General features: G+C 61.0%; 1 protein-coding gene across 17 annotated transcripts in view; it reads right to left on the bottom strand.

Annotated features, from left to right (window-relative positions):
• Positions 1 to 257: 257 nt before the first annotated feature.
• Positions 258 to 13,091, bottom strand: part of SCAP (SREBF chaperone) — a 100,369-nt gene continuing 87,535 nt past the window's right edge. For 5 of the 17 annotated variants that reach the window (XM_081525855.1, XM_081525854.1, XM_081525853.1 and 2 more), the window contains 19 exons: positions 12,621 to 12,841; positions 12,338 to 12,443; positions 11,636 to 11,808; positions 11,127 to 11,253; positions 9,509 to 9,621; positions 8,480 to 8,574; positions 7,055 to 7,153; positions 6,675 to 6,893; positions 5,578 to 5,954; positions 4,896 to 5,084; positions 4,613 to 4,814; positions 4,417 to 4,532; positions 3,808 to 4,327; positions 3,641 to 3,726; positions 2,059 to 2,141; positions 1,790 to 1,956; positions 1,124 to 1,204; positions 733 to 939; positions 258 to 655 (listed from right to left, as the gene is read on the bottom strand). In XM_081525855.1, the coding sequence (XP_081381981.1) occupies positions 410 to 655; positions 733 to 939; positions 1,124 to 1,204; positions 1,790 to 1,956; positions 2,059 to 2,141; positions 3,641 to 3,726; positions 3,808 to 4,327; positions 4,417 to 4,532; positions 4,613 to 4,814; positions 4,896 to 5,084; positions 5,578 to 5,954; positions 6,675 to 6,893; positions 7,055 to 7,153; positions 8,480 to 8,574; positions 9,509 to 9,621; positions 11,127 to 11,253; positions 11,636 to 11,808; positions 12,338 to 12,443; positions 12,621 to 12,841 (3,427 nt within the window). In that variant the 3' untranslated portion in view covers positions 258 to 409. Of the gene's footprint in view, positions 656 to 732; positions 940 to 1,123; positions 1,205 to 1,789; positions 1,957 to 2,058; positions 2,142 to 3,640; positions 3,727 to 3,807; positions 4,331 to 4,416; positions 4,533 to 4,612; positions 4,815 to 4,895; positions 5,085 to 5,577; positions 5,955 to 6,674; positions 6,894 to 7,054; positions 7,154 to 8,479; positions 8,575 to 9,508; positions 9,622 to 11,126; positions 11,254 to 11,635; positions 11,809 to 12,337; positions 12,444 to 12,620; positions 12,875 to 13,091 lie in introns of all 17 variants that reach the window. The other 12 variants (XM_081525851.1, XM_081525852.1, XM_081525850.1 and 9 more) reach the window with 5 other exon arrangements.

The raw sequence follows: 13,091 nt of genomic DNA, 5'->3' as shown, positions 1-13,091 counted from the left end.
CGGTGTCTGCCCATTGCTGCTCCTGGGAGGCCACCCTGGTTTCCACACTCCGACCTGCTTATGCAAGCAATGTCGAGAGCTGGCACCCAGACCTCCCCCCACCTTGTAACGGTCCTGTGACTTCACGTGGCTCCTGGCAGGAGCCACTTCGAGCTGAGCAAGATCTAACCCAGTGCTGCACTTTAGGCACCAGGAGGGTTTAAGTGATGGCACAGCTTGTCCAAGGGAAGACACAAGTGGCTCAAAAGGCCCCTGGCTGATGTCATTTAAAAAAAAGGTTTAATATTACAGTCGTGAGGCAGGACAGGACAGTCAGAAGCAGCTTCCCCAAGACTCAGTGCTCACCCCAGTCCAGGACCAGTGCGTTGCCCACCGAGCTCCCCAGCCAGAGGGGCGGGGAGGCCCACCCTCAGTCCAGCTTCTCCAGCACGGAGGGCACATACACCAGGCTGAGCTCGCTGCCAAAGTTGCAGACAATGGCAGCGTTGTCCAGCACCAGGATCTGGCGGGCCGGCTGGGCCTCGCTGTTCTTGCCCAGGTAGACGGTCTGTAACAGGTCCCCGTAGTTTAGGTCCCAAAAGGAAACACAGCCCTGGCCGCCGGTCACCAGCAGGTTGTCTGAGATGACACCCAAGCTTGCACCACAGCCCAGGTCCTGGAGACAAGGACAGGACAGGCTCGGGGTCTGGAGCCCTCCCCGACAACCCGAGGCCCCCTGGCCCCCACGCCTACCTGCTGGATGGAGTAGAGCTTGATGCCCGTGCTGCGGTCCCAGATGCTGATGAGGTCATCCAGGCCACTGCTGATGACGCACGAGGTGGTACAGGTGAGGGAGGTGACATCCCCACGGTGAGCGAACATGTGGCTGACCCGGCTGCCAGTTAGCACGTCCCACAGGCAGATGGCCCCGTCTTGGCCTCCACTGGCCAGCACCATGGTCTGCGGGAGGTGTGGGGACCTGGTCACTGTGGTGAACCACCTGTCCCCAACGTGTCCTAGTGCCTGGGTGGGAGGGAACCTCTGCCTGCCTCTCAGAGGCCCCGGGGACCAGCTCCCAAGAGTCAGAAACAAGGCTGTGGTGGGTCTGGCTCAATGCCCCCACCCCCCCACCTACAGCCCTCACCTGGTCAATATACACGGTCGTGATGGCCCCCGAGTGGCCCTGCAGGGTGAAGAGGCAGCACGAATCCTCCAGACGAAACACCTGCAGCAGAGACAGGGCTCAGGTGCTGGGCTCCTTGGGCTTTTCTTTTATTTGAATAACTGCTTTACAATATTGTGTCTCTGCTGTGTAAGTGTTAATCAGCTATGAGTATACACGTGTCCCCTCCTTTCTGTGTCTCGCACACACACACCCTCCTGTCCCACCCCACCCCTCGAGGTCTCCACAGAGCACGGGCTAAGCACCCTGTGTTACAGCAGCTTCCCACTAACTGGCTATTTCACACACAGCAGTGTGTGTGTGTCAATGCTACTCTCTCAGTTCATCCCACCTCCTTCCCCTGATCTGTCCACAGGTCCATTCTCTGTCTGCATCTCTATTCCTTCCCTGCAAATAGGTTTATCAGTACTATTTTTATGCATTCCACATATACGCGTGACTACGTGATACTCATTTTCCTCTGACTTCTCTGGGTTTTTCCAAATCACACTTTGGTCAGGGATTCCCTTCCACAGTCCATCCAAGACACCTCCAGCCTCTCCCTGACTGACCCCAGATGCCCCCCAACCCCCGCTCCCCGCCCTGTGCTGGGCCACCCCTTGCCCAAGAGATCGTGCCAACACTTACTCTCAGTGTGTGGTCCTGGCTCCCAGTCACGAGGCGCCCGGCAGCTGCCTTCAGGGCTGTGATGGGCTTCTGGTGTGCACAGGGCACGGTGTGGGTCAGGTGACAAGCCACCTTGTCACTGCTGCTGTACATGGGGGAGGCGGGGGAACTGCCCCGCCCTGGGGCCCCTGGGAACAACAGGCCGAGTGAGGGGCCTCTGAGAAGACCCCTGCAGCAGCCCCTGCACTCCACCCACCAGGGGAGGCCCCTGGCCTGCCCAGGTCCCTGACCTCGGAACTGCAGGGGGCTGAGGGCAGTGTGGGTCTCCAAGGAGAAGAAATCGAGGGAGCCGTTGAGCCGGGCGGCCACGATCCTGAAAGACAAGAGCGGCTGCCAGGGGGCTCGCCCTCAGAGCCCCTGGCCACGGGGCTGAGCACCATGGGCCTCGACAGGCCTGTCCCACCGGCTGGGGAGCAGTGGGGCCGTGAGGGACCTCGGGCAGACAGAAGCCTAGGTGCTGGAGACCAGGTGCAGAGCAGGAGGGCCCCTGCTGCAACTCCAGTATCACCCTCTGTGCCCCAGATACTTCATGTGTGAAATGGAAACAACCGTGTGCGCCTTGCGGTGGAGGCGGGGGGTGGCCATGAGGAGTAAATGAGCTGATGATATGTATAAAGTAGCACCTGGGAAACACCATGAGTAACTGGAAATTTAAAGTCTGGGGGAGGGGAGTCCCCCTCCACAGCCTGGAGCCACAGGAGAGGCTTCAGTAGAGGAGAGAGGAGCTGTGGTGGGGCTGTGAGAGGAGCCACAGAAGGCACTGCTGTCCTATGACAGAAAGGCAGCTCCGACACAAGCACTGCCTGCTCCATTTCCTCTTTCCACAAAGAAATAAGGATTCTCTCCACTGCCTGGGATTCCCAGGCACAGGCTGATGGGCAGAGATGAAGACATGTGTACTCTGTGGCCCCAAAGCCTTGAAGCAAGTGGGGTTCACAAGTTTTCAGCCCATGAAGCTGAACGGTCGGTCCACCGCAGAGCTGGGGCAGAGGAAGGAGAGGGCGGAGTCATGGACTCTGAGAGCTAGGCTGAGGCACGTGGGCTTTCCCTAAAAAGTCAAAAAACCACCAGTGGGGGAGAATTCCAAGCTCGGGGGAACCCAGTGAAGTTGGCCAGGCTGCATGGTAGGATGTCACCTGAGGCCTGAGCAAAAAGCCAACCCGTGGCGGGAATGACAGCAGCAGCCACCAGAAACTGACAGCTCAGGGCAAGGGGTGCCCCCACTGCAGAAAATAAGGCTCAGTGCTAGCTCAGACACTGGGCCACACATGCTCAGGGACCTGGAAGGAAGAGCCAGCCAGCATCATGGGCAGGTGGGTGGGTGAGCCCTGGGTCTATCAGCCCAGAGGTGGGGAGGCCCAGTCTGAGTAGCTGGGACCCCACCACCACCACAGAGACGACGGTGTGATGGCACCCTGGGAACACTCAGCCAAAAGGCATGGTGAGGAGGGAGGTGAGAAGAGTGTGCAGCATCAGAGGGGAAGGCAAGTTTTTACAAGGCAGTAGTTTTAAAGATGTGTTCTTCTGGAACTGAAAACCCAGAAGGGTCAGTACTGATGGGCTACCTAGACAAGTCTGACCTCAGAAGGTAACAGGAAGACTGCACTCCGCATTGTCAGTGGCGAAGGACCCTCTTTCACTCCCCACCTTTACGCTCTTGTCACCTCCCATCAAGGCAGACTTCCTGCAGCTCACAGGTGTGAGGCGTGTTACCCAGTAGAAAGATCACAAAGTGAAGGGGAAGCAGGGCTCAACTTCAGTGTGTGCGGAGCTGGGCCTCTAGGGTTGAGGCAGGCATCCTAGCGCTCCCACCTTTTGTCCAGGAAGACGAGGGCCGTGATGCCTGACGACACCTCCTCACTGCTGCAGCGCAGGGTGCCCTCGATGGCGTCCCACACCTGGGGGCCCAGAGGCTGTAAGCACCTGTAACTGGGAACACCCACGACCCTCCCTGCCCCCCTCCAGTCCCCGCTGCCCACCTCCAACCGGCCACTGCTCCGCCCCACCACGATGAGGCTGCCCTGCAACTCCAGACTCCAGATGGAGCCGTCTGTGCTGGGGGCCCAGGCGAGGGACGGGCAGCTCTTCTCAGGAGGAAAGCCAACCTCGTCCTCAGGGGCCAGGGGGAACGCGGGCCCGGGAGAGGGTGGGCGCAGGGCTGGCGTGTGCATGGGAGCCATGCCCCCCTCCTGGTACACGCGCTGCACCAGGCGGCTGAAATCGTAGCCTGCGGAGTCTTGAGCGCGGCGGCCCGCCCGGTAGCGGGGCTCGGGCTGAGGGGGCTCTGGGAGCTGCGGCCGCGCTGAGAAGTTGGTGTCAATCAGGCAGGTGAGGTCCGGCTGGTCCCCAAAGAGGGCAGGTGGTGGAGGGCCCCGGGGCTGGTGAAGCAGCGGAGGGCTGTCCCCAGGCTCCTCCGGGCCACCCTTCCCGCCGTCCGACAGCCGTTCCCAAGTCTCCTGAGTCTCCAGCCCGCTGCCAACACCGCTGTCCCGCCGCTGCCTGCTAGGGGCGGGGAGACTGGGTGAGCGCGGGGAGACTATCTGAGGGTGGGGCCAGGCTGAGGGCGAGGGCGTGGCCGGGGCACCTACCCCGGGTGCGGGATGCGGGTGAGGCAATCTCCGGTTTGCGCGTCCCATACGCACACGTGGCCTGCCAGGCAACAGCTCACCAGCAGCATCCCGTCGCTGGCCAGACACTCGATGTCCTGCGGGAGCGCAGCATGGACATGGGCACTGGCGGCAGCACGGCCCGGCCCCCTGTGCCCCTGGCCCCGCCCGCACTCACCATGAGGTGCCCGCGCAGCACCAGGGGCACAATCTCCGTCTCGGGGGGTGCGTAGCCATAGTCGTCGCAGGGTAGCTCTCCACGCCGTCGCCGGCCAGGCCCCGCGCCGGGCTGCCCGTAGTTGCGCGGGCAGAGCACGCGATACAGGCAGAGCAGCAGCAGCACAAGGACGATGCCCGAGGCCAGGCCAAGCGCCGCCACCCTGCACCGGGCAGAGTCTGGTGAGACCTGCCCCGGCACCCCCATCCCGCCGGCCGCCCCAGCCCCGACTCGTGGGCCTTACTTGTACAGGGTGAGGTCTCTGTGCGCCTGCGTCGTGCCTGGCCCCTTGGGGCCGGCCTCCCAGGGCCCACCCTGCCCGGGCCGGGGTGGGGGCCAGGCGCTGCGGCCGTCCTGAGGGTGCCGGCCCTCCAGAGCCTCCCGCGGGTTCAGGCGGAGCGTGACCGGGATGACAGGCAGCAGGCTGACATACCTAGGCCAGGCAGCGCTCAGCCTCAGCGGACACACCCTCCGAGGGCCTGTTGCTGCCCAGTGCCCCCTCTACTCTCCCCATGGAACGTGGGCTGACCTGCCAAGCTCCAAGAACATCCTCCCAGGACAGTCTTCCCGGCAGTAGGTCCTCCCACCCCCCAGCTCTGGCACCCTAACCTTTCTCTGTCACAGATGCTAGCACCCTAGCCATCACTGCCACCTCTGTCACCCATTCCGGCAGAGTGGGAGGAAGTGAGGCGTGGATCTCATTCTGGCTAAGTAGCTGACAGCAACCTATGACCTCCCAGAGCAGGGCCCAGGGACTCAGGTTGTGGCTACTGGGAGCACTGGTTCCTACTCCACAACCTGATGGGTGTTTATTTGAAAGAAAATTCAGAATTCAAACCCACAGGTCTCCCTCCTGAGGGAAGGGGTGCTCGGGGCAGTGAGCTGATACGACCAGGCGGAAGGGGGACCTGGCTCAGCCCACCCACCTCTTGGCCAGTGTGATGTTGTAATAGCTGAAGAGCGTGGGCCAGTGGCGGAACGACAGTTTCCTCCAGAGCTCCTCGTCCTCAGGCCCCCAGGTGACCTCTGGGGCCGGGCTGTCATGGACGCCCTCGGCTGGAACCCCGGGCTCAGGCGGCTCCCCTGGCAACGTCTGATTCTCAGGTAACTTGGAGGCGTCCGGCGGGAAGATGGAGAAGGCAGGGTCTGGGTGGCTGGCGGGCAGCACGCCACTGGGCACAGGCAGAGGAGCCAGGGCGCCCTCGCCCAGCGGGCTCTGCTCTGTTACCTGGGCGGCCAGGTAGGTGCGCAGCCCAGCTGGGTCCGTGTACACAAGGATGCCGATCCAGACCACTGTGCCGGCCTGCAGCAGGGAGTGGGGGCTCAGCAGGACTCCAGGGAGAAAGGGGCAGCCCTCACCCGCTGCACGCTCGGCCCTTACGCTGGAAAGCGGCAGCACCAGCCTCAGGCCTGGGGGTGGAGAGAGGACACAGGCCACCCGTCCTTCCCTTCTGCCTCAAGTCCTCTGTGACCGGGACCAACTGCCCCCCTGGAGGGACCCACTCCCTTTCCATGCTCGGGTTTGGGACTCCTGGCCGAAACAGAGACAGGCACCCAAGGTTTGATACAGAACTCTCCCACCCTAACCCTCACTTCAGCTTGGGCCCCCACGGTCAGCACAGCCAGAGGGACCAGCTGCCTGACCCGCTCTAGGGACACCACAGGTCTCAGTCCTCAGAGGGCCTCAGCCCCACTCCCCTCGCACTTCAGCCAACCTTGCTCCTTCTTCCCTCTGCCCAGCCAGCATTTCCCGCTGCCTGCACAGTGAACCCTGACTTGGGGAACCACCTGGTTCCGTCCCAGAGCACCCGTCCTGTTCACTGTGGGCAGACTCCTCTCCCTGATGACCTCAGCTGCTTCTCACCCCAGAAACACAAGGTCTGGGCAGGAGGGGAGAAGGGGCGGCTTCCCAAAGCCAGGCTTCCAGGGGCCACGAAGGCCTCGGGAGCATCCCCCTGCCCAAGACAAATGCAAACGGCAAGAGGGCCGTGAGTGAGGGCCTGCAGGTGGGGGTGGTAGGTACCATGATGAGGCGCTGTGCCAGGCGAGTTCGGGCCAGGAAGTAGATGACACGCAGCCGCTTGGGGAGACGCAAGTTGCGGAAGGAGGATGGCTGCAGCGTGATGGTGTGGGGCATAGATGGCCGCACAGTCGGCTGCCGCTCAAAGCGCGCTGGCCGCCCCACCGGCTTGGCTGGGGGCAGGCAGGCCTCAGGGGGCAGCCGCTTGTTCAGGTCTGCCAGCTGTTGGGGGTGCAGTGGTCAGGGCCCGCCACCGCTTTCCAGAAGCTCCCATGTGGGGCTGCGGCCCTGCCCCAGGTCTGCCCTCTCTTGACCAGAGATCCCTGAGTACAGCCAGGGCTGAGGGGGAGGAGGTGGTAGGACAGGGCTCAGCGCACTCCTACCTCCATCCGGCGAATGTCAATGGACAGGACAGTGGTGAAAAACAGCATCTGAAGGAAGAAGTCAGACACCAGCCCCACGACGGCAAAAAGACAGAACTCCTGGAAAAAAGGAAATGAGAGGACACTGCGACCTCAGGGGCCAGCAATGGAGAACCAGTTCCCTACCTGCCGCGGTCTCAGCCCCATGTGGGAGCCTCTGGACCACGGCCATGGGCCCTGACCACTGCACCCCCAACAGCTGGCACCCTGGACGCTGCAGGGCAGTTTCTTGCAAGGCACAGCAGGGAGGAGAGATGCTGGCACTTTGACATCTGGGAGCAGCCAAGGAGGATGCAGCAGCAGCTCCCTCCCTCCCCACGAGGGAGCAGCAGAGACCCCTCACGCTGATGCCCCAACTTGGAGAGTTCTGAGCCCCAGCAGCCTGCAGTACCCCAAAAGCCCTTCCTAACTGAGGCCCTGGCCCTGCTCATGTGCCAGGGACCAACATTTACTGAGAGCCCAGGCCTGGCCTGGTTTGGGGGCTCTCAGAAATTTCTTATTCCTGGCCAATGACTACGCTGGACCAATGTAAAGGAGAGGAAGAGCACAAGGGAGAATTAACTCTACCCAAAAACTGAAATGGGGAGTCTCTTTTCTCCTCAAGCTCTGTGGATAGACGGGGTTTTCTCAGGTTTAGGTTTTCCTCCCCTCCCCTTGTTGAGACCTCTGGCGCATCACCATGGCTTCTATTGAAGAGTGGAGCACATGGTGGCACATCAGCCCTCATGTCCGGAGGCCATCCACGTCCTGCAGACGCCCTCTGGCGGAGTAGGGTGGGGAGCCTGGGGCCCCTGGGCTCCTTCCCAAACGGCAGCAGGCCTGCCAATCGTGGGGAAAGGACAGGAGGCGAGGACTCCTCACTCCCTTCACAAAACTCCTCCCAGAACCGGCAGCAATAGTGGGCTTCCTGTCAGTAGAGGTCCGCCCTCACCTCTGCTTGCAGCCCCACAGGTCAGCAATGGCTGGCAGCTCTCCCAGGGTGGGGTCACGTGTCTCGAGGGGACGGGGGGGGGTGCAGGGCTCAGGCCTTGAAAGGCAGGACGGGCCTCATGACTTTCTGCCTGAGAACTGGGAAACGGGGCCTGACTGGACTGCACTGCGGGCAGCCAGCTTCCCCTCCTGCCACTTGAGTGAAAGAGAGATGGCAGCGAGGGGTCATGGGTGAGGGGTAGTGGGTCTGAGACTGCCAGGCTGGGAGCTCGGCTTACTGAGTCCTCTTCCTGGGCCAGTTACACCAGGACCTCTCTGTGCACGGTGACAGCCAGCCTGCCAGCCGAGGGGCCACCTCACAGGAGAGGGCGGCAGCAAGGCTGGGTGTTCCCTGGACAGCTGGGAGGCTCAGTAGTGGGTTCCACACAGCCCAAGCTGCAGACCCGGAGGCCTCACCTGGATGGCAGGCACAAGCGTGAAGTAGCCAATAAGGACGATGCCCAGCTCTGTGGCCATGTTCTTCATGATGGACCAGCTCTCGCTGCTCAGGCCTGTGGGGGACAACAGGGCCATAGGGCAGCACATAACCTCTGCTGCATGTGGGCCCATGACCACGTGGCCCACGAGGCAGCCGCCCACCAATGTGCCCCAACCCTAAGGACCCTGCTACCCGGTACAGCTCTACAGGGAAGGGGGGTGAGCCTAGAGGTCTGGAGGAGAGCTACGGCCATCTGAGGAAGGGAGAAGTGGGGTGCTGACTTGAGCAAACCCAGGAGAGCCACGCGCACCCAGACGGGCACGTCCAGACTCGCATGTGGCAGAGAGCTCGAGGGACAGGAGAGCCAGCTGTGTCCTACCCTCAGCCCCTCCCAGGCTCCAGGCCACCACACAGTCGCACATTTAAAGCTCTGAGCGCCTACTGGGCAGCGCCCTTTTCCCCTGGTCTCCTCGGAACCCCACGTCTAGTGCAGGGCCTGGACTCTCACACAGCTTCACAAAGCTTTGCTGAGTGAAGGAACAGCCTGCCCCCGGCCCTGTTCCCACAGACACGGGCTGAGGTGGAGGAGGAAGAAGAGATGTGAGAGTTCAGACCTCCGGGCCCAGGCTCTTTCCTCACTTTCCCCAGAACCCAGCTCCCCAGCTCCTGCCACTAAGGCCATGCAGGTCTTTCCTGGCAGCTGTGGAGGCAGTGTCTCTGAGCTGACAAGCTCCAGATGGAGTGGGGCAGGAAGAGAAAAGACCAGCTGCCAGCCGGACAAAGGGCCAAACACGTGAGCCCGCAGCCGAGTCTGGTTTGTGGTCTTTCTGACACGTGGACCAGGACAGAGCTCAGCCCTGGGCTCCATGGCAGCACAGGCCTCAAGGTAACAAGTGGGCGTGTTAGTGGAGGCTGGGGCGAGGGAGGCTCCTGGGCTCCCCGTTCCCTCAGCAGGAGGAGGTGCAGCTCAGCCCCCGCCACCATGCCCCCCACTCCTCTCCCGTTACCTTGGGCGATGCGAAGCTTCACCTCGAGGTCCACCGGGGTGGAGACGACGGACTTGGTGAGCACCAGCACGTTCTCCAGCCCGATGACCACCACCAGGTAGGGGAAGATCTCCCTGGGGACAGAGCGGGGTGGGGGGTGGAGAGGAGGGTGCTGAGGAGGGCCCCCAACACACGGCTGCTCCTCAGCAGGCCTGCGTCCTGGGGGCCTGCGGGGTCTGGCCCACAGTGGGGGCTGCCAAGCAACTCCCACATCACAGGACTGGAACCCCACCCTCCAGGCCTCTATCTACATGGCTCACAGCTTTCAGGCCGGCTTCCAAGTCATGCCGAGGAGCCAGGCCCCATCCTCCTCTCCATCTGTCCAGCACCATGGAAAGAGGCCCCCACTGCCCAGCTGTCAGAGCACAGCTCCCCAGCCCTTCCCACACCACACCATCAGCCAGAGGAGCCCCCACAGCCAAGACCCCACCACAGCACACCAGGCCAGGCCATCAGGACTAAATGGAAGGGGATGAGACCAGCCTGAAGCCCTACTCGCCTCTGAAGAGAAGCTGTGTGCGGAGAAGGGCGATTGTTTCTAGAGAAAACTCCCCTAGCTCTCTTAGACCACAGGCTCCCACTCCCTGACTACGAGGGATGTGCAGGCACTGGGAACACCAGCCGAGCTGAATGGCACTGGGCTCTCCGCTAGGGAGCAGGTCGGCGGGGGCGGGGGGGGGCTCTGAGGAGACCGCAGGGGTGATTAGCCCCATCAGGTTTAGGAAAGGAAGCGAGTGTTCTACAAGCAAGGGAAGTAAGAGAAAACACAAGATCGCTGCTCCTGGGAGCAGCCTGGCAAGCCGAGGCAGGGCACGAGGTCGTGATCACTAACAGGCCAGCGGGGCCCAGGGCAGGACCATGTTTCTGAGAGAAATGGAAGGGAAGCCAACAGTGGGAAGGTGACAAATCAGAGTGTGCTTATGGCCTGTATCTTTCAAAAAGCTTATTCCAAAGTGACCTACCAGGCAATTTAAACGTTTTAATATTAAGAAAGGAAAAAATACACTGTCTCTATGTCACACTCATCTACGGCTTAAGCCATCGAGAAGCAATGTGCTCATGTATTTAAAATATATAAATACATGGTTGGATGGCATCACCAACTGATTGGACACGAGTTTGAACAAACTCTGTGAGATAGTGAAGGACAGGGAAACCTGGCGTGCTACAGTCCATGGGGTCGCAAAGAGTCAGATACAACTTAGCAACTGAACAAAAACAACTTACACATCTATATACCCTCAGACACACACAATACATACCGATATATATGCATAAACACATATATACTTACCCCATAAACACACACAGAAATACACACATGAATATACACATACATACATACACCTATGGATGTATTATATGTAAATATACATATGGTTTGTATCTACATATGTATGATCACAAGCCAGGTAACTCAAAGAAGAAAACACACATACCTCTTAAGTGTCAAAATAACCATGTGAAAATATAAGCTAACAGCAAGTGTCCAATGCAGGGCAGGCCAAGCACCCAGAGGTGCAGGATGCTCCGGCCTGCAGGCCCACCCTGCCACCCAGGGGAGCCTGCTGGGACCTACCCGCCATTGAGGGTGGGTGTCAGGCCGAAGAGTGTGCAGAGCCCCACAGACATGAGCAGTGAGCTGAGCACCGTGACCACGGCAGCCAGAGCCAGGCCCCACTTGGACTTGACCATGTCGATCTTGCCTGGAGGGCAGAGAACGCATCAGGGCAGCCTCTCCCCGAGCCTGTCTCACTGGGCCCTGTAACCTGAGAGCTGGGAGGGGAGTGCAACTGACGGTTGAGGAAGGGAAGGCCCTGGTTTGCGCAGAGAATGTGTACCCTTCCCAGGCTTGGGGCACAGCGTCCTTGGAAACCCTTCCCAGGAAGGGACTTTTCCTGAGTAGTGGGAGGAGCCCTGGACCCACCCAAGCCCCTCAAGCCCCGCTGGGGGATGAAGCCCCAGCTTCGGTGACCATCAGGCACATTCTACATCTCTGCCTGGGCCCCTGAAGAGGCAGGGAAGGGGTGATCTGGAAATGTCCCTATTAGCTGGGAGAGCGCCCCGGCCTCCATGCTGTGGACCTACGTGTGGAGAAGTAGATGTAGGCAAACAGGATGATGTAGGTGGTCACCAAGGGGATGAGCTCGGCGATGCCAATCTCCTCCTTGAAGTGCACATGGACCAGGTTCTCTGCCCTGAGGCTGCAGTTGGGGCTCGGGTGCAGGAGCATCAGGCGGGACCGCAGGCTGCCCAGGAACCTGGTTGGGGGGTGGGAGATGGACTGTCCCTCTCTGTCTAGGGGACAAAGGCAATCCCTGAAGGAAGGTCTGTTGGGGCTTCCTCCTCCGCGGTGTCTAACCTTCCCTCCAGTCCTGAGGGGGTTGGAAGAACTAAAAAGTTGGCCCAGTTGTCTCAGAGCCCCCCTGAGCACCCTACTCCCAACCTATCACTGCACTCTGACTGCCACAGGCCCAGAACAGCCCATCAGGGGCCCCCTCCGTGCCCTTGCCCTTTGGGAAGACATCTGCAGCACTCTCCCAAGTCACATGGGGCTCACCAGTCACCAGCTGGGGACCCCCACCCGAGGCTCCAGAGAGACCATGGAGGCACCAGGACCCTGAGCTCGCTATGCCTGCCTTCCCTGCTGTTCTTAACCTCAAGCGGGAGCAGACAGCACCCTGAGGGACATGAACATTTCAGCAGAAGGCCTGAGAACTCTGAGCTCCTGGGGGCACTGTGGACACTCCAAACGGAAAAACCGCCTGCCGTGCCACAGCCCGGCCTTACTTGGCGTGGTAGTGCTGGAAGACCAGGGTGATGGTGTATGAGACCAGACGCTTCCTGGTGTACAGGCTCACCCCGCTGTACTTCCCAGGGACGCCGAACAGCAGGTCTGCAGACAGGGGGCAACAGGTGCTGATGAAGGAACTGCAGCTGCGTAGAGACACCCAGGACCCCTCTCCATCCCACCCTGAGAAACTGAGGTTAACTCCAGATCTGCCGGAGCAGCCTTAAAGAGGACACGGTGACTGACTGGATCCCGATGGTTCTCAAGGGACTGTCCTGGCACCTTTGATCGTGGCCGAGGTCTGCAGGGTTTTGGGCTCGTGCTGGTGGATGGTCCTGATGATGTCGGGGTCTGCGTGGAAGCGCTCCCTGTCGTTCTGCCAGAAGTTCCCAGGGGACAGCAGCAGGCATCCATGCTCGGGCAGGAGGTTGCGGAGCTTCCTAAGGCCCGGCAGCAGGTCCGTCACCTGCAGGCACACGTCCTCCAGGCTCCTGGTCCCGGAGCTGTGCGGGGGACAGGACGTGGCGTTGCCGAATCTGCCAGCCCAGCCCCACGCGTGAAGCTCCCAGGTGCCCGGTGTCTCAAAGGGCTGAGGACAAGGGCAGCCGGGGAAGTTCTTCCAGCAGCTCAGCAACCACACCGGGAAGCAGCCTGACCTTCCAAGTGCACGTGGAGCCCCAAAGCCCAGCCCCTCTGAGGAGAGGCGTGCTCGGGAGCGAGCACAGCCCCCTCACGAGAACCCCTGCAGTTCAG

This window comes from Giraffa tippelskirchi, chromosome 9 (genome assembly GCF_054371585.1).
Source record: "Giraffa tippelskirchi isolate mGirTip1 chromosome 9, T2T-mGirTip1v1.2.pri, whole genome shotgun sequence".
Classification (NCBI taxonomy): Eukaryota; Metazoa; Chordata; class Mammalia; order Artiodactyla; family Giraffidae; genus Giraffa; species Giraffa tippelskirchi.
This window is presented reverse-complemented; position numbering and strand designations above follow the sequence as displayed.